A 20,888-nucleotide genomic window follows, 5' to 3' on the forward strand; every position below is an offset into this window, starting at 1 on the left:
GTAAGTTTATGCACTGACGTGTGTTTAAAAGGTGTGAACACAATTACAGTTCCAGGCTCAGAAACACAGTTAGTTCAGGTCAGATTCTGTCAGCGGTTTATATAAAACTATTGAGGTAACTGGCTGCTAGAAGACCGGCATTAGCAGACCGGTGATGAAAATGAATGCCGCTCCAATAGCTGCTGCAGATCTGGATCATAAGTCTTTATCAGCATCCGCTCTTATCAGGGTTATTATAAATACATCGGCTGTAAATAGCAGCTTGGCCACGCCCAGAAGCAGTTGTTATGTCTTCATTAATCTCAGTGAAATCTCAAGCGTTACGTTGGCTTTCAGAGTGATAAGCTTCAGAGTGAAAAGCTTTCTCCTGTTTGAACTTGTTCCCATAATGCAGTTTTTTAGTAGAGGCCACAGTTTCAGGGCGGGTCTCTGTACTCGCTTGGTTGTTTTTGTTTTTTGGAGGGGTAGATTCTGGAGTTGACCACTCCACTCCTCATTATGTCCTGCATGCATGTGACCCTCTCTTGTCACAGTGGCTTGTGAGCTGAGGGATCTGTCATTAGAAAGTGAGTGAGAATGTTGAGGTAGCGAAGATGCGTGAATGAATCGGTCCCTCTGAAAATCATGTTCGAGGAGTCCACTGACTCTGGAATATAATTCCATACAAATACATCACAGTCCCTGAAAATATGCCTTTACCTCTAACTCTGTTCAGAGTCTGGTCATCATCAGCTTGGACAGTTTCTGTGTACAATGTAGCACGTAATCATAAACGTTTAGATTTTTCTCATCAAATGTTTTATTGTGATCTCAGATGCTGGGATCTGAAACTAAGTGGAATCAGATAAGCATTATGTTGGGTGGACATCAGCAAACGACATTAGGGCCGCCTGTCCAATATTGATTAGGTCACATTTTGCTACCAAAACAGCCCTCACCCATTGGGGCATGGACTCCACTAGTCCTCTAAAGATATGCTGTATTATGTAAACCATCAGTTCTAAACCATCAGTTTCTGTAAGTTGGAAGGTCAGACTTTTTATCTCAAAGATGTTTGATGTTATTGATTAGTCTTATACATTTTTTTGCAGTGTACCAGGGTGCATTATCCTGCTGAAAAATGTCATTTCCACAAATGGGTATAGTTGGTCAGCAACAATGTTTAGGTTAATCAAAGTAACATCCACATGGGCCCTTTTTGCACTTCATGTTGTGCTCCAGTGAGATCAAATACTGTATTCCCAGATTACCCTCCAACAGTATCCAGGCCACACCCTACAACGCGTTTCCCCCCCCCAAAAAAAAACTCATAACCCAAAACGCCCCAAATTATACAACCAACATTCCTAAATCGTTGATACAATCATCAAGAGACCCTCCTCCAACCACAACCAGGCACTACATCTGCAAACACTACAAATTTCAACCAAATGGTCCCCGTACACTGCCCACTTAAACCCCATATCAACCTTACCACACTGTAGCTGACCTTGGAAAACCAGGTCATACACTGACACAGGCATTGTATTTCCACAGAAAATTGTTTCAATCAGGCCTTCTGTTTCCCTTCACAGCTCAAACCACCATTGTTGGCCTCTTCTATCATAACATTCACAGCTACTACAGAGAGATCAACCCTCTGAGGACCAGGTGAACACACACATTTACTCAATCATACAAACACAAATTACGCATGTATGATATTCTGTTGTTTAATTATCCCATTTCAGAACAGCAGGAAGTATTTTACTGAGATGGAACCTTAAAGATGTTTTTGTAAGGTGGTCTCAGTGGAGCCTTGGTTTAGGGATTGGTGCTCTGACTCACACATAAATAGAGTGAGTGTCAGGGCCCTGCGGCTCGTGTGTTTCCTGTGTACAGGGTGTTCAGGGTCCATGACGTTATCAGTTCCTCACTTCTGCTCTCATCTTTCCTTTCTGAGTGATACTCCCGCCATTATCCAGTTGATAACACAGTAATTACCCATCAGCCTTTGCGCAGCATGAGGATTTCACTGACATACTCCTCCTGCCCTCAGATCACAGGAAAAAGGTTTTCTTGCTTTGAAAGTGGTCAAGGAAATGAATTCTAATGAATTCACTCAGATGGAGAATCAAGTGTCAGACCCTGTCAGCATCTCCACTGCTCCATATCCCATCTCACTGGACATTGTGCCACTCTACAGTGTCTGACTGGCAGTTCTGCCCATGCCCACAGGATCAAAATGGCGGTGGAGTTTAAAGATTATATGATCCAGGTGGCCAGTCATCTCATCTCACTCAAGGTGGAGCCGTCACCTGCACTGTCTGTCAACCTGTCCGGTGAACCCCTCATCAAAATTGTCCTGACACACCTGCTGGTAAGACTCTCTTCATCTTCAGTTAGGACTCTCCTATGTCACAGGGTATTAAACCCATCAGAGCCCTGTAATATTTGAACCTTAATGGTAATGTTCATTAAAATCAACGTTTGTGGAATCAACGTTTGTGAATCATTAAAATCAACGTTTGTGGCCTTTGCTCACTGGGGCTGATTGTCTCTGAAGTCTCTGAGGGACGTGTGTAAAACCACGCCAGGTAAAGGATGAAGCACAGGTGAAAATGTGAGGGTTTTAATAAATAAAATAAACATGGCACGTTGGCCAAAAAACACAGAACTGAAAACCCAAAGCAACACAAAGTACTGTCCTAATTAAACCATGCCAACCAAACACACTTAATGACCATAAAACAGACCTTGAAAAAAATGGTGCCACTTGGTGAACCAGGATCAATGTGCCACTAAAGAGTTTTTTTTTTGTTCTGTGTCACTTGCGACATGGAGGTTTCCACTTAAAACGACAGTGTCATCACCTGTATGTAAATACTAAGTAATTGTGATATTTAATGTATTTACAACTCATTTGTGTTATTTTGTTCATTGCTGTTTTTAACTTTGCTTGTAGATTGTGACGTACTATACACTATAACAACAGACCAACAGACTTTGGGGCAGTGGTGGCCTAGTGGTTAAGGAAGCGCCCCCGTAATCAGAAGGTTGCCGGTTCGAATCCCTATCTGCCAAGGTGCCACTGAGGTGCCACTGAGCAAAGCACCGTCCCCACATACTGCTCCCCGGGCGCCTGTCATGGCTGCCCACTGCTCACTCAGGGTGATGGGTTAAATGCAGAGGACAAATTTCACTGTGTGCACTGTGTGCTCTGCTGCTGTGTATCACATGTGACAACCACTACACATTTTTTTCTTTTACTTTTTTTAATTAAATACAATCTGCTTCATATGCATTGCACACATGCAGAAATAAGAGAAGATCTTTATTCTCCTTGTTTTCATTTATGTCTTGGAGACCCTGTTGTGTTGTGCAGTGGCCGCACCCTATATCAGATTCTCAACAAAGCATTCCATTTTCATTAAAACTCCAGTTCCATGTTCAGTTCCATGATTAACTTAAACTCACCCTGCAGTCAGGATTATTCCATCTACCCTGAAAATGTTAGATGTCCTCAGTGATGTCATCGGACCTCACCTGATTTCTCTAAATGTGTGGCTCAAAGATTTCTATTCAACTCCTGCAGTTGCCAGGAGTCAAACCAGGCCCATCATGCACCCTGAGTTTGCCGTGGTGCAGTGAACTTGCTACTGAATATGTACATGGCTCGAGATCACTGCAGTGATGTAACTCTTACTTATTGCATTTTCATGATGACTTCTTCATCATCCAGCATTTCAAGTTTCCTTCTGTCTTTGGTTTTGTCTGTTTTGCATTTGCTTGACATGAAAGGTATTTTAGCTCGGGGGCAGGTCCGAGCACCAAGCCAGCCTGGACTCTCTCTTCCCTCAAACAAAAACATGTGGTTTTTGAAAGAAAAGCAATTATGCACAGTTCAACTGGCTTTGGGTCTTCCGAGCGGGAAGATTTGGGGGTATTTAGAGAAGGATGTGAACAATGGGCAGTTTTCCATGGGAAATGCTTTTAAAATTTGAAATGAAAAGAGAGGATGCAAGTTAAACAGAAAAATGTGTACAGTGCTCACTGGCCTTCGCCAAAAGACATGCTGATGTCCTCCCACATGTCCAATACCTCCTCAGAATCAATCACACTTGTAGAGACCACCACAGTTAACCTCCTGTCACGCCGGCGAGCTGACGGGGGAGGGAAGTGTAGAGGCGAGACATAAGGGAAACAATGATTTATTAATAAATACAAATAAACAATGGCACGGTGGGCAAAAATGGGGAATAAACTTAACCAAACCCGTAGGCGTGTGGCGATTGCCAGAACTCAAAACACATACATTCACAAAAGTTCACTAAAATGTTGCCGCTCCCGAAGGGGCGGAAATTCCTGGCTTTTAATTTCTGTCCGGATTGGGCACAGGTGATGAGTCCAGGTGCCGTCAATCTTGCATCCTTCCCTGCACCGCGCAGGGAGGTGGTCCCGGAGCCTCTGGTGACCGTTCCAGGCACCCCAGACTGGTGCCTTCTGGGACCATGCAAACCCTATCGCTGCATGTCCCCTCTGGCAGAGTGGCTAGCTTCCCTCCCTGCACCGACCGTTCTCGGCACTCCACGCTAATGCCTTCTGGGACCATGCAGCCCCTCTCACTGCACGTCCCTCCTGGTGCCAAGGTGGGGGCATTGCCAGAATATCCGGCTAGCCCCTTCCTGCCTCCCCCAGCTGGGTCCTTATGCCTACCAGGGGGCTCTATGCCTGGCCCGCCCTCCTCACCAGCTACCGGAGGACCCAGCTCCGTCGCTTCCCCACCTACCCTACCCTCAGGGGGAGCCCCCAACCCAAACTGCACCCCCCCCCCCCCCCCCGTCTCCGTCGCCCTGTTCCATCAGCTTACCCCCGCATCGCCATCTTCCTCCTCGCTGTTGTCACACCTCTGGGAGTGACTTGGGTCTCCACGGACCTCGCGACGATCCTGGACGGGCGCGATGGGCGGAGCAATCCCGGCACAGACCACCCAACCGGCATCATCCTCGTCATAGTCCGTGTCAACCTTGACCCTTCTGCACACAAGAAAAAACTCCACACAAAAAAAATCTAGGAGAGAGAAAAAAAAGAAAGGAAGAAACGTTGGGAAGGAGTGATACAGAGAGGGACCCCCTTCCAGGGTAGAGTGAGCCTGCAAATGGTGTCAGTGCAGGGTTGGGGATGATTTGTACAATATAATAATAAGTCCTACAGTTGTAGGGTTGGAGAAGTCCAGAATGTAGTCCAGTGTCATGGTCTAGATTATGTGTCCATAATGATGTTACTGGTCCACTTGAAGATCCCTGAAGCTGTAGTTGTAACGGTGGTGGTGGCTGTGGTGACCCTCTGGTTCATTTCATGGTATGTCCTTGTTTAGCAGTTGTCAGGAACCAGAATTTATTTGCTGGTCTCTTCACTGGGGTCTGCCAGTAGTCTGGGCGCTTGATTCCGTGTCTCGGAGAAAACAAACAGAAGCAGCGGCAGATGGTTGCACTGTACGACCGATACTGAAATATGTGGTAAAAATTATATATTGGTGCTACCCTAACTAGGACAGCCTAACTAGGGTGAAAGGGTGAATGTAACTTTGTCTGTGTCTAACAGGGGGACTCTGTGATAAACTGGACTTTATAATTGACACTGCATCAAAGTGAAGTGAAATGAGTGTCTAGGACTTTAACAAAAAGCCAGAGAAAACAGATTGGATTTAAACACTGAGACTGTGTCTGAGTCCCGGACACTGACAGGCAAGCTGTTCCACAACTGCGGAGCTCTATAGGAGAAGGATCTGCTCCCAGCTGTGAACTTTTGTACTTTTGGTACCAGTAGTGACCCCGCACCCATTGATCGAAGGGGGCGTGGCGGTTTGTGAAGAACTAAAAGTTCACTCAGGTATTGCAGGGCGAGACCATTTAGAGCTTTATAGGTCAAAAGTAGGATTTTTGTAGTCAATCCTAAATTTGATGGGTAACCAGTGCAGTGATTGTAAGACTGAGGTGACATGGTCAAATTTCCTAGTTCTAGTTAGAACTCTGGCTGCAGCATTCTGTACTAGCTGTACTACTAGAGCATCCAGACAGTAATGCATTGCAGTAATCTAACCTTGATGTAATAAATGCATGGACCAACTTTTCTGCATCATGCATTAAAATTATATTTCTTAATTATCGCAATATTTCTAAGGTGAAAGAATGCTATCCTAGTGACATTATCTATGTGCGAATTGAATGAGAGACCTGCATCAATGATGACACCTAGATCCTTTACTTCAATACTTGGTGAAATAGGCTATCCAGGGTTATGGTGTAGTCAGCCAGCTTATGCCTGGCTGCTTGAGGCCCAAGTACAAGAGCTTTTCTCTTGTCAGGGTTTAACAGGAGAAAGTTGGTGAGCATCCACTGTCTAATGTCCTTCAGACAATTCTCTATTTTGGCATTGCTGACAGATACTGCTGTGTGTCGTCAGCGTAGCAATGAAAGCTAATACCATGTTTGCGGATAAAGGTAACATGTATAGGGAAAAAAGTAACGGACCTAGGACAGAACCTTGTGGAACACCAAACTCTACTTTACTATGTGAAGACGAAACACCATTGATGTCCACAAACTGATATCGGTTGGTCAAATATGATCTGAACCATTCAAGGGCTGTTCCCTTAATCCCAATAACATTCTCCAACCTGGCAAGGAGAATAGCGTGATCGAAAGTGTCAAATGCTGCACTCAGATCAAGCAGGACAAGCAGCGAGATGCGTCCCTGATCTGATGAGATCTAAATCCTGATTGATATACTTCATGGATATTGTTACAGTCTAGGTATGCGCTCAGCTACTGGGCTACGACTTTTTCTAAGATTTTTTATATAAACTGAAGGTTGGATATCAGTCTATAATTTGAAAGCTGACTGCGATCAAGATCAGGCTTTTTAATCAGGGGTCTAATGACTGCTACCTTGAATGAACTTGGTACGTGGCCGTTACCAAGCGACAAGTTAACAATTTTGAGGATAGAATTTATAATATCAGGTGCTATTTGCTTTAGGAACCTTGTTGGAATCGGATCCAAAGCGCAAGTACATTGATTTGAAGACGAGATTAATTTGATTAATTCATGATCTTTAATAAGGTTGAATCGTTCTAATCGGTGGTCAGCTATTAGAAGATTATTTTCCATGGAAATATCGGCGGAGCTATTTGTTGTGCTTTTAATCTTCTCTCTATTCATGACTATTTTAGTATTAAAGAAATTCATAAAATCATCGCTACTATGATTATATTGAGTGGTAGTATTTGTTTCTGTCTTATTCCTGGTTAGCTTGGCTATAGGGTATGCGTGATGGGCGGACCCATCCCGGCCCGACCACCCTCCGATTCACGTCATCGTCACGTTCGTAGTCCATTTCCTCCCACCAGTGGTCCCGAGGGTTGTCCACCCTGCTGGCATCCTGGACCCATGGCACGATCAACGCCCATGGGCTGTACTCTGGCCATTCGGGCTGGAGCCTGCCCAACTCCTCGCTGGAGGAACGCCTCCGATGCCGTCTCTCACACCCCTGGAAGTGGTCACTTTTTGACTGATTTTGATTGCAAAAAAGTTTCATTTTACTAAATTAGACTTGCAATAGAATGCTTGAAGTTATGTGGCCATCTCCACATCACCCTCCTGAACAGCTGAACTGTCAAACTGTTATGATGCAATGGAAGGGAGCACCTCCACCGCTTCAGGGGGTGTCACTGTGTGCAGTGGTCCCAAAGTGACTGGCCTAAGAAGTGAGAGATGAAACACAGGGTGAATGCGTAAATCAGTGGACAGTTTCAGTTTATATGAGACAGGGTTGATTTGGGAAACAAATAACAATGGGCCAAGAAAACATGGTGTGAGTTTAGTGGTGGGGAGACTGAGGCACAGGTCTCTCATGGAGAGCCAGACCCAGTCACCTTCTGTGATGGGAGGTGTTACCCTCCGTCGATGGCATGGAATTTAAAGTAGCAAATTGCTGTCTGCAAGGCACCCCACTACCCGCCTGAACCAATCATCCACCCGGACCATCCCTGCTGATTCACCGTCCCACAGACATAGAGAGGGGCTGGTATCAAAGTGTACACTAGAGTGGTGTTAACCCCATGGAGGAATGACGCAATGAATTCTGGACATACTCCGCCCATATCAGATAGTCAGCCCAATCATGCTGACGTCTAATGCAATATGCTTGCAAGAACCCACCATTTCCTGCACCATCCTTTTTGCCGGACTGTTAGCCCAATGTATGGCTTATGGCTACTCCTAGCCGCTTAATGTGAAATGGGGGCATTAGTTAACAAGCGGCATTGTGCAGAATGAACAGGAGGCCAATCTAGTCTTTATGTTTCTCTGCATAGAGGGCCACCAGTATTTTTGCGCACATCCTCCAAATTCAGGATGCCTGATAGCCGGTGTAATATGGGCCCATTCTACCACCCGCGCCCGAAAGCACCAGCAGGTTCTTCTGTTTGTCTGTGGGGCAAAGTACAACTCACATGACAGCAGAAAGTTCTTACAGTTACCTGTCACACCCCAAAAGTGCTCAGGCAGTCTCGGCATCCGTCATAGCAGGGGGCTCCAAGCTCACGGTTGCAACAGGCAGTATCGAGGCATTCTGGGTTGGGTGCGTAGTGACCACTGTGGGGGATGTGTCAGCAGCTGCTGCACGGCAGTCATGAGGTGCGCTATTTGCCTATTCTGCTCCGCAACCTCTTCCAGTGACTCAGTACCAGCTGGTGGTGATGCACTGTCGTCTGGTGGTTGGTGGGCAGGGGAATTTGTGATGGGTCCATTGTTGTGTTGGAGAGTTGTTATTCTGTGGATAAACAAGCCACTGAACAGTATTCTTCTCTGGTGCATGTCAGTCAGGGCTGCCCCCTTGTCATTCTTCACATGTCCTATGCCTTGGTTGGGTTGATGATTACAATTCACTGGCAGAGGAACGGCCCAGGGTACTCATGAGCTTACACACATTTGTCCTGCATGGCACAAATACAGATTCAACACTCTCAAACAGCACAATCCAGTCTGATGGGAAACACAGGAAACGGGGAACACCTCAGGAAGCGTGTTGGAGAACAGCTCTGTAGCTCTCCGGAACACACAGGCCTAAATAGGGGGCCGATTCGGCGGTACATGACACTCGTTACAATGTGACAATCACTATCTGCCAAAGGTCACATATGTTTGGTCCTTTTCTTAAAATATACTGTATATATTGCCCTCAGATTGCTTTATAAGAAAATCGTGTACATGGAAATGTAGTGTGTCAAGTGTGAATCCAAAAAGAATAATGCATTTAGAAATTAGTCTAACAAGTATTTTTAAGAGCTGGTTGACTTTTGTTTTATGTTCTGGTGAAATATACCTTAATGATTATCCCAGTTAACTGGCATTGATTGTTAGGATCTGTGTGACTGAAACTCATTGTTGATCCTGCCTGCATTAGACACACTTGGTTTGATTAATGTCATGAAACTGTGAGCTCATCATATCAACCAGGTGTCCCTGAGGGTTGTTAGTAGTACATTCCAATGTCAGGAAAGGATTTTTACTGACAAAGGGCTTTTCTGTTTGTGCATGTTTGTAAGTATTTGTGTGAATTGTATGGATAGACTGAAATTGTGCTTAGACTGTAATTGTGTGTGTGTGTGTGTGTGTGTGTGTGTGTGTATTCCATGCTCAGTACTGATATATGTTGGTTCGTTCAGTGATTTATGACTCTGGAAGACTTTCGCCCATTTTTGGGGAAGGGGCAGAGGTAAACATGAATATGCCTATAAAAGCAATGTGAGCTGTAGAAATGGAAAATTATATCATGACGAATGCTGCTATTGCTTAGTGTCAGAATTGTGAAGATTTTTGTCAAGCTCTGTCAGGGTTTACAGTCTTAATATAGCTTTCTGTTATCAAATGCAACATGAGGTCATTCTGGGTCATTTTATAGGTGTTTGTAAATCATGTGTTACTAACTAATCAGAGTGAAGTTTACGGGTCAGGTAGACTGTATAAATTCAAATTCACAAATTAAAATTTTATTTGTCACATACATAGTCATACACGGTATAATATGCAGTGAAATGCTTTTAACGACTGCTACAGACCACAGTATTGCAAATATTGTAAGTATACAAAGAAAACCAATATGCAAATATTGCAAACATACACAAATATTACACCAAATATTACAATATGTCTTTAACATAAAATATGTGTGACAGTTAGGGTGAAGGGGTGCAAATGAGTGAAAGTCAATGTATAAAGATTAAAAAAGCAAAAAAAAAAAAAGAGTAAAAATAGCAGAGATTTTGTGCAAAGTGATTTTGTGCAAAGAGTTCAGTGTGATTGGAGTTTATTGGAGTTCTATGTAGTGTTGTTGTTGAGAGCTCGGATAGTTTGTGGGAAGAAGCTCCTCCTCATTCTCTCTGTATTGGACTTCAGGGAGCGAAAGCGCTCCCCTGATTGCAGCAGAGAGAAGTCCATTGTTCGGGTGGCTGAAGTCCTTCACTATCTTCCTGGCCCTGGTCCAGCACCGTATGCTGTTGATGGATTGAAGGTCAGGGAGCTTGGTACAGATGATGCGTTTGGCTGATCGAACCACCCTCTGTAGGGCTCCCCTGTCCTGCATGGTGCTGTTCTCGAACCAAGTTGAGATGTTTCCTGTCAGGATGCTCTCTAGAAGAAGTTCCTGAGCACCTTGGAGGGCAGTCTAAAGTCTCTCAGGCGTCTGAGGTCTTTTTTACCACGGTATTGATGTGACAGGACCATGACAGGTCCTGCGTGATGTGAACACCCGAGGTATCGAAAGCTGTCCACTCTCTCCACTGGACTCCTGTTGATGAGAGGGGTCTGGTAGGTCCTCTCCTGCTTGGTACTGAAGTACACTATTAACTCCTTTGTCCTTTTGTATAGAACCCTGAAATGTTTCATTGCAGCCCTAATGAACAAATAGCATATGCACCTTACTCACAAAGTGTGTGTGTGCTTATGTGTGTGTGTGTGTGTGTGTGTGTGTGTGTGTGTGTGTGTACTTGTTCGCTCTTTGCCCTTTATAAAGGTTCTGTGTGTGAGATTTAGTGGCTTGTTAAATGCCCTAAAGTCGTCTCCTGACAAATCGTCACTGTGAATTACAGATTAATTAAGATACAAAAGCAACACACAAATTAGCTCTGAAAGTATAAGATGGGGAAACACTCAGATTTTTTTTTCTGAGCCCCTTCCAGCTCCCCTTTAAGCTTTTTTAAAACCGCAATCATAAGCAGCGTTTGGAGCCAAAAGCTTTTTATAACTCCCAGTACACACCCAGCACATGTGGGAAAATCTCCTTCTCTCCAGTGCCAGGCTCCTGACCTTCTTTCTCCTCAGCCTTTTCTTCCTGTTCTCCCTTTTAGTGTATCTTTCTATCTGTCGGTCCGATTTTGTCTCTTCCCCCGTCACCAAATCGTTTTTTTTTTTTCCTTGTGCTTCAACCCATTCTCTCTTCATCACATTGGATTGTGCGTCTCACTCATCCGGGCTCCTTTCTGATTGTGTATTCATCTGGAGGACTTTATCGACTATACAGTGCTGGCGCCAGGCACTAATTCACAGATAGGCATTACATTTACACTGAGGGACTCAAATGAGATCAACCTCATTGCACAAGGATTACTGTTTGGAAGATACATTTAATTCTCATACATCTAGCCACGTCATTAACATTTGTTTTACTTGAACCAGATTAATATGTGCTGAAGCAAATAGGTAAAATAATGTTCATGTCGATACTGTTGTGCAAATAGTAAAAAGGCACAGAGAAACCAGAGCCTGTTTCTCATCTCAGTGAACTATGACTGAAAACATCTGTCCCTGCAGCGCCCCTCTGTCCCTCAGGACATGACCACATGTTCTTGCTTTGTGGCACAAAACACTGCAGTTGTTTGCTTGTTTATGATTTTCCACATTTACTTGATATTTTGTTCAATCATTAAGAAGCAAGCATATGTTTGTGTGGTTCTTGTGGTATGTGAGGCTCTTCGACAGGCGCCAGGGTCCAAATCCAACACACTCCAGCAGACTCCCCTCCTCATGACTGTGACTGGAAACAGTTCTCCTCTCCTTCCCCTTCAAATTCCATTTCTGTCCTCACAATTTGTGTACTGGCATTGCATTGAAACAGGAGTGCCTGAGTTCAACAATTAGCATTACAGCATTACAGAGTGTTGCAAAGTCTACAGGTTGAGCACCAGGTTGGCAGAGGAACTGTCTGAATTATGCAAAAGACATGTTAAATATGAAAACATGCCTCTTGTCCCAGAAACTCACATGGTTTCTCAATTTAGTGGGCAATGCCCTGCCACCTGGAAGTTTGGTGGTGGTGATGTCATGACAGCTGAGAAATGGCCAGTGATACAGGTGGTTGGAAGTTGAAACTGAATGGCCACATGCTGTGGAGAGGAACGTGTTAATACAGTTAAGGTTAGGGTTGTATTGCTGCAGAGTGTATGGCTTAGAAGGTGCAGAGAACTAATTACATTTACAGAACCAGAAGTCTGTAGTAAGATGTCCGCTTTCTCTACTGTTACTTATTCCAACCTTGGTGTGCTTTTTCGAGTGGATATACCAAAATTAAACAGAGAATATATCTGCAAATGCAGGGAAAATTTGAAAAGAAAATGAAAAGAAAAAAAAGTGCACTTTACAGTGATTTGGCCATCTGAGAAAGTCTGTAGAAGCTATACTCATCAAGGGCAGTGGTCGCCTAGCAGGTAAGGAATCAGAAGAAGAAGAACAGTTCATCCAATGGTGACATAGGCAGGCTCCAGTTGGAATGGCTGGAGTACTGTCCCTGGGAGTCGATCACGTCCTGGCTCAATGGGGGAAAGTTGAGTGGACGATCCACACGCTCCCAGTGTCATCCGCGACACTCGGAACGTGGGCGAGCGGTGGCAAGGATGAGCAGGTGGAAGAAACTGAGGACAGCAACAAAGAGGTGTGGGACAATGGTGCGGAGTTCATATCCCCGACCGTGGAATGCGCTGTCAAGTGAGGAAGAGCCCACGTGGACCGAAGCGGCAATGATGACATCAGCGAGGATGCCGATGAGTGGTTTGGGTGTGATGCAGGGTATGCACCAACCCCCGCACCTAAGCCAGTCCATCAAGTGCCCGGCATTCCTGGTGCATAAAGGCAACGGAGAGAGAGAGAGAGACGGACAGTGAGGAGGAGGACGATGGTGTTCGTGCCAACCCTCCACCAGCCCCCGACTCCAGCTCCCAGCAAACGCCCACCACCATCTTCAGGCGTGCTGGTGGAGCTGACTGCTGCTGCCACCACCGGGGAGCAGCAGGACGTGTCTATAACATTAAAGTGGACCCTGACCCATACCTTATGTTTGTATGTTTCAGTTCCTGGCCTTATCCCACGTGCCTTTGGGTTGTTTTAAGTTCCTTCCTTTAGTGTTCCTTTTGGCCCTCGTATTGGTTTCTTTGTGTTCTAATAAATCCCCGCTTCTGCACATCCTTCACTCAATGACCCTGAGACGTGACAACATTCCCCATTCAAAAGAACATAAACAACAACAATATTTATTTCTTATACAGCCCATAATCACATACAGAGTGTTTCAATGGGCTTTGACAGGGGCTACAGTTGACACCCCTCACACTTGACCCTTCTGCCCACAAGAAAAAACTCCACTAAAAAAACTACAGAGAGAAAAGGAAAGGAAGAAACTGTGGGAAGGAGTGATACAGAGAAGGATCTCCTTCTAGGTTAGAGTGAGCCTGCAGTTGGTGTCAGTGCAGGTTTGGTGATGATTTGTCAAAAAAAAAGTCCAACAGGTTAATTGGTGGAAATGTCCAAAGTGCAGTATTGAGCATATGTCCATATTTGGTTTTAGTCCAGTGTCATGGTGTACATTGCATGTCCATTTTAATGCTCATGGTCCATTTGAAGATCACCAAATCATATACAATCATACACAGGTGAGAACAATAAGGAATCGTTCGATAAGAATGAACATGAAACTCCGGTCCGCACCTTGTGGACCGGTTCAGTCTTCCTTCAGAATCTACAGAAACCGCAATGTCTATTGCATGTTCTGTGCTGTTGTGCATTTTATCTGACAATATGTGGCATATTTCGAGATTGCATTGATTGATTTCACGCCGTGTTTGAATCGTCTGTGGCAATAGATTCGAAGGACATTTGCATCATCAGCACCATTCACCAATTACAAGTCAAAAAACAGTGACTGCGCATTGGGCTGCTGATTTATTTTTGATTTTGAGTTTATTAACTGTTGGACACAGTCCTGCAGACTTTTTTGGTGATCTTCGTTTATGTGTGTGGTGTTGGAATTGTGTTTTGTTTAGGTAGTTTTGTTTAGGTAGTTTTGTATGCCTTTAGTCAAAATTCTCCACATTAAGATGCTATGCGATGTGTATGAATTGGTAGTTGTTTAGTTTTTATTTAATCTTGTGCATGCTGTGCTGCCCCCAAGGTTGGAGGCCTTTGCTTTGAAGAGGTTTTAATGAGTGAAATTTCCAAGACATTATGCCAGGTTATTCCGAGCCATCTCCATTCTGGAGCAGAAAGCTTGAGTCACAAAACTCTTCATCTGCAGAGCTGCACAACACCTGACGCTTTGATTACCTTTTAAGTTTAGGATCTACATTTGTCTGTGTGGGTGTGTGTGTGTGTGTGTGTGTTGAATATGCAGTGTTGGGGAGGTCAGCATTCCTCTCACATTCCTCAGCCACTTAGATCACGAACTGCAACAACCGAAATCAGGTTTCTCAAATTGCATGGTAAAATTTACTCTGCTTAACACACACACACACACACATGTTTACAGTGTCATACTGACACACCTGCAATTACACCGGGTGTGTGGCTAATACACTTCGCTGCATTTCAGTCGGGAAGTGGCCCATGGCTTTCTGTGGAGTGTGTTGCCAAATGGGGTAATTGTGTATGTGTGTGTGTGTGTGTGTGTGTGTGTGTGTGTGTGTGTGTGTGTGTGATTGTGTGTGTCCAGGCATTTCTTCAGCGTGTGAATGTTTATCCTGGCGTCCTCAGCAGAGGCCAAACCCTAATCAGTCATTACTATCAAGGAGGAGGTCCCATAATGCTGGCGCCCACTGTTGTGTCATGTTCTAATAACCCCCCACAGCTACTGGGGCCAACTCATAATGAATTTGTGCGATCATTCTCTACGAATGTGAGAGTTGTGTGCACTGTGCCGCTCTGGGCTGTGATGTGGGTGGGTGTGTTGTCCTGCATAACCTCACTACACTGTAATCATTTTAAACCTATACGCTTACTTCCAATATATATATATATATAGTTTATGCCTGTGTAAGGGGCACCATCTACACACATAGTTTTTACACTACACCGTGCCTCTTCTAAGATCAGGGCTCAAAGGAGGAGTAGAAAAGGTTAGTTCAAACAGAACATTTATTAAACATGAATTAAGAACTCAGAGCTCGACCCACCCACAAAATCAAAAGAGTCAAAATGTCCATCAATCCCAAAAAGAAAAGATAATCAACGTGGTCCACTAAAAAAAACAAAAGAAAATTGTAGAACAAAAACTCAAAAGCATCTACCCGGGTAGTATGATTTTTCCATAAAAAATGTATGGCGTGATCTCCCGTGCTTATCTGTATCCTGGACGAAGAATGAAGTCCTGGAATGATCCACGTTGCCGACGAGAACTTTCTCTTGCACACGTTCACTTCCACGGCAGTTTTCTCCTGGGCCGCCGTCCTCTTCTACAGCGCGGCCTCTCCACTCAAAATAGTCTCAGTCAAAAAAAATACACAACCTGAACCAAATACTATATTCGGTTTCATTTAACTTTACTTTAAGTAAGATAAAAGACTGTTATTTCTTCTTTTCGTTTTATTTTCTAAAGTTTCTATATCCAGCGTGCTAACACGCTGCCGATCTCGTTCACCTTCTCTCGTTCTCTCCCTCGTCTGTTCTTTCCTCGGCCGCGTCACACTGCCCCCTGCAGGGCGGGCATCTCAACAACCATGACATTAGGTTTCGATTCAAACAACAAGTAGTTAGGATAAAACCAACCTTTTCTTCATGTCTACTTTAAGTGGGTTACATCCTCCCCCCCTTAACCTGCATGCATCCTTGCATGTTGCACCCTACACTACTTCAGATGCTAGGGGTTCTAATTGACCTATGTAAGGCATAGAATCAAATGTTTGGGAGAGGGCCTGATCTAACCCTGCTAATATTGAGTGCATAACCATGACTAGGGGGTTCCCTAAGGTTGGATAGGTTAGCCTTTTTGGAGCAGTTTTGTCTCTGACAGATCTTCTTATTGGCACCTGTGTCTCAGGGGCAATGTCAACGCTTTCTGACTCATTCTGTTCTTGCACATCTCCAGCCCCCTCAATCAATTCAGAGTCAGGTTGTCTCCCATTTCTTGGATCACGATCCCTACTGAGATCCATGGTCGGAGAATCAAGAAGATCCTGGGTGGCTGTTTCGATCTTGTTTGGCTCTGGCACAGGCGAGCAAAAAACAGGAACTGCCTCACTACCTTTGTCAACATTTATATTTACAGGCTTAAACGTAGCAGCTGCAGGGTTCAATGTAGACACATCAAGGCTCACATTTGTTTCCTGATTGTCAAGGAGTTCACTATTGTCCTCAATGTGCTCTCCAAGTTGAGGTGTTTCCTCTTGTCTTTGATTGTCGCTAGCCAACACATTTCTCCTAACTGTTGAATGCTCATCAAAAAGGGAATAGTACTCATCCTCATCTTCCACTTCAGACAGTTCTTCGTTGTCCTCAGCTCTCTCAGGTTCTGAGTGAGACGGTTTCTTGGGTCTTTGTTTGGACCTCAACTTGGGTTGAATATCTTTTACAGCGGAAGGAAGAAAACCACATGGCAAAAGCAGGTCTCTGTGCAGAACTCTTTCTGGTCCATCTGTGGAATCAGGGACAACAACATAGACAGGGGAGTCTTGAAACTGTTTAACAACAACGTATATTGTCTCACTCCAACGGTCAGCTATTTTGTGTTTCCCTCTGATGCCGACGTTCCGTACCAAGACCTTGTCTCCTGCTGCCAGGGTGGACTCTCTCACTTTACTGTCGAACCTTTGTTTGTTCTGCAAAGCATTCTTTAAACTATTCTCAGTGGCTAATCGATAGCTTTCTGTCAAATGCTCAGTCAATCTTTTGACATACTCTGAGTGAGATAGCTTACTGTTCCTTTCAGGGTCCAGTCCAAATGCTATGTCGAGTGGGAGTCTTGGTTGGCGACCAAACATCAGCTGATATGGTGAAAATCCTGTGGTGTCATTCTTTGTGCAGTTGTATGCATGAACAAGAGGTTGAACAAAATCTCTCCATCTTACTTTATCTCCCTCTTCTAGTGTTCCGAGCATCTCCAGAAGCGTTCTGTTGAATCGCTCCACTGGGTTTCCACGTGGGTGGTAAGGTGTCGTCCTTGTTTTCTTTATGCCAAGTAATGCACAAAGGTCTTTGATCAGTGCCGATTCAAAATCACGACCTTGATCGCTGTGCAATCTCTGTGGAAATCCATAGTGGATGAAAAAATTACTCCATAGAGCCTTTGCTACAGTTTTAGACTTTTGGTCTACTGTCGGTACTGCCACTGCATATTTGGTAAAATGATCTGTTATTACCAAGATGTTCTTAGTGCCCTTTCCGTCAGGTTCCAGAGAAAGGTAGTCCATGCACACCAGCTCCAAGGGACGGCTGGTTTTTATATTCACGAGAGGAGCACTTCTCTCAGTTTGTGCTTTCCTCCGGATACACCTCTCACATGTTCTGACCTTTTCGCTGACATCCATGGCCATGCGTGGCCAATAGAATCGAGCACGGACCAAGTCCAGTGTCCTATCGATGCCCAAATGTCCAACGGCATCATGAAGATTCTCCAATGCAGTCTTCCTGTATTTCATTGGAAGGACTAGTTGATGGAAAGGCTGACCTTGGCTTATACGTTTTCGGTACAAGACCCCATTTGAAAAGATTAACTGATCCATTACTCTCAACATCAGCTGAACTTCTCTATCTTCCTGGCACCTTAACCTGTATGTGAGTCGCTTCCCTGCCTTCAAAATGTCTATTATTCTACTGATGGTTGGATCCTGGTGTTGCTCTTTTACCCAATCTTCAAGTGATAATTGCGGCAATGTACTTGACCCAAGGATATCACTTTGACAGAACTCTGCAGGAATTGCAGAGGCCTCAATTGACAGACATTCAACTAGTACCGGTATGTGGGTTGTGTCTGATCCTGTTCTTGATGCTGAATTACACTGATGTCTCTGACACACCGCTTTCACTGCTTCATGCGGGAAGTGGGCTTCGCTGTTGTCTCTCAAAAACTGAGCAATAAATTGCTGAATGCGACTCTCCTCATCCTGAGAGAAATGATCAGGTTGGTGCTGGTCACTGGGGTGTGGACGCCTTGAAAGACCATCTGCATCCTGATTCTTCTTCCCAGCTCTATATTGGATGTTAAAGTCAAAGCTCGAAAGAGATGCAAGCCAACGATGACCTGCTGCGTCAAGTTTAGCAGAGTTCAATACGTATGTCAATGGGTTATTGTCCGTAACTACTGTAAATCTCACTCCATATAGGTAGTCAAAAAACTTTTCTGTGACCGCCCATTTTAAAGAGAGAAATTCCAGCTTGTGTGCGGGATATCGTCGTTCACATTGACTAAGTCCCCGGCTTGCATAAGCTATGACCCTCAATCTGCCTTCCTGTTCTTGATATAAAGCAGCACCCAAGCCTTGAGTGCTTGCATCTGTGTGTACAACATAAGGCTTTTTGGGATCTGCAAACCCAAGGATCGGAGCCGTTGTGAGCTTGTGAATTAGAGTCTTAAAGGCTTCTTCACAGACTGACGTCCATTTTTCATCAAAAGGTTTCTTAAAGATCACACTCATCGGATGGGTTGAGTTCTTCTGGAAAAGGACTGTTTTTCTCTTTGGGGAAAGGTACCCAGCTGTCAAGTCATTAAGAGGTCTTGCAATTTTGGAGTAGTCCTTTATGAATCTCCGGTAATAACCTGCAAATCCAAGAAAAGACTTCAGTTCTTTAATGTTGTTAGGCCTTGGCCATGTTGTCAAAGCAGCAGTCTTGGCTGGGTCGGTCTCCACCCCCTTTGCAGATACCACATGCCCGAGGTATTTGACGGATGTTCTAAAAAATTGACACTTTTCGGGTGAAAGTTTTAAGCCAAAATCTTTCAATCTATGGAGAACACGGAGTAGTCGGTCCTCATGTTCTTCAAGTGTAGCTGAGAATACAATGACATCGTCTAGAAAGACCATAACTTCTCCTAAATTCATCCCTCCCATGCATTTTTCCATTACTCTCTGGAAAGTACTGGGTGCGTTGGTGACTCCCTGTGGCATTCGGTTAAATTCCCAGAACCCTAAAGGTGTCACAAATGCAGTCTTATGTTTATCTTCCTCCTCCATTTCTACTTGATAATAGCCTGACTTGAGATCCATAATGGAGAACCACTTTGACCCTGCTAAGACTGAAAAAGCTTCTTCTATGTTTGGCAAAGCATACGCATCCTTGATGGTCTGTCTGTTCAGTTTACGGTAGTCTACACATAGCCTGATGTCACCGTTCTTTTTCTTAACTACAACAATTGGAGAAGCAAAAGGACTTTCCGATTCACGTATGATGCCAGCATCGTGAAGTTCCTTCAGATGACACCTGACAGCCTCAAAATCAGAAGGATGAATTGGTCTGGGTCTCTGTTTAAATGGAGATGGGTCAGTCAAGCGTATTCTGTGTTTTATCTCGGCTGTATGACCAAAGTCAAGATCACCAGATGCAAAAACCTCTGGCAGTGAATTCAATTTCTCCGTAATTCTCTGCTTCCATGTTTCAGATAATGGAGAGTCCTCAAAATCAAAAGTGAAACTACCCAGATCTGACACATGCACAGCGTTGCATGATGTACCAGATGGAGACTGGGCAGACGCACCCTTTTTGACATGGGCATCAGGAGAAGACAAGGGTGAAACAGCCTTAGGCAAAGAAAGGCTGGCAATGCTAAGACCTCCTGATATTCTGATATCATGTGAAGTTTCGTTCTTAACCAAAACAGGTACTTTTAAAGAAGAAGAAGATGTGGGGCTTGTCATGACATAGCTACAGAACAAGAGACCAGGTGGTAAGTTTGACTGAGGGGGCTCCACTAAGAGAGTCCCATCGGCTACTACTGGGATATGTTTAGCATATCCTTTCAAAGCTACTCTTTCCCCAGCAGGAACAACAAAACTCTTCTTGTTCTGGAGCTTCACAGTGGCCACCCAACCTTTTTGTTGGTTTACTTTGAATCTGTTATACAAGTGTCTCACCAATGGAGAGCGGCAACTGTCTTTGATCACATGTTTCCCATTCCCATTCTGGATCAATGTGCACTGTTCATACAAGAGATCTAAAGTATTTGTGCCTATCAACAAGGGAACATGCACATTAGTTCTGTGATCTGGCACGACAAGTGCAAGAGTGTGGATCTTTACAGGTTTCCCCATGATAGCTTTTGGGAAATCTATGCTGACCTGGATATAACCCAAATAGGGCACTTCCTGACCACCTGCACCTTCTATGTCTAATAAATCTTGAATTGGGGAAATATGCTGGTGTGGTAGGCAACGTTCATGAAAAGATTTGGAAATTGTGGTAACCTGTGAACCTGAATCTAGAAGGCTTTCACACTGGACTCCTTCAATGGTAACAACTGAAGTACATTTTGGCCCTACTAAACCCTTTGGAAAAGTACCCTCTACTGGCTGAACTTGAGAATGAGTCACGCATTTGACAGTTTCAGTCCTTTGGTTCTGGGAAGGACATCTTGGTTTCCTTTGGGTCACAGTA

General features: G+C 44.4%; 1 protein-coding gene across 5 annotated transcripts in view; it reads left to right on the forward strand.

Annotated features, from left to right (window-relative positions):
* adgrd1 (adhesion G protein-coupled receptor D1) overlaps positions 1-20,888 on the forward strand; it is a 47,393-nt gene that overhangs the window by 11,002 nt on the left and 15,503 nt on the right. For all 5 annotated transcript variants that reach the window (XM_028995397.1, XM_028995399.1, XM_028995398.1 and 2 more), the window contains 2 exons: positions 1,575-1,650; positions 2,218-2,359. In XM_028995397.1, the coding sequence (XP_028851230.1) occupies positions 1,575-1,650; positions 2,218-2,359 (218 nt within the window). The remainder of the gene's footprint in view (positions 1-1,574; positions 1,651-2,217; positions 2,360-20,888) is intronic.

The sequence above is a fragment of the Denticeps clupeoides genome, chromosome 11, assembly GCF_900700375.1.
Source record: "Denticeps clupeoides chromosome 11, fDenClu1.1, whole genome shotgun sequence".
Taxonomy (NCBI): Eukaryota; Metazoa; Chordata; class Actinopteri; order Clupeiformes; family Denticipitidae; genus Denticeps; species Denticeps clupeoides.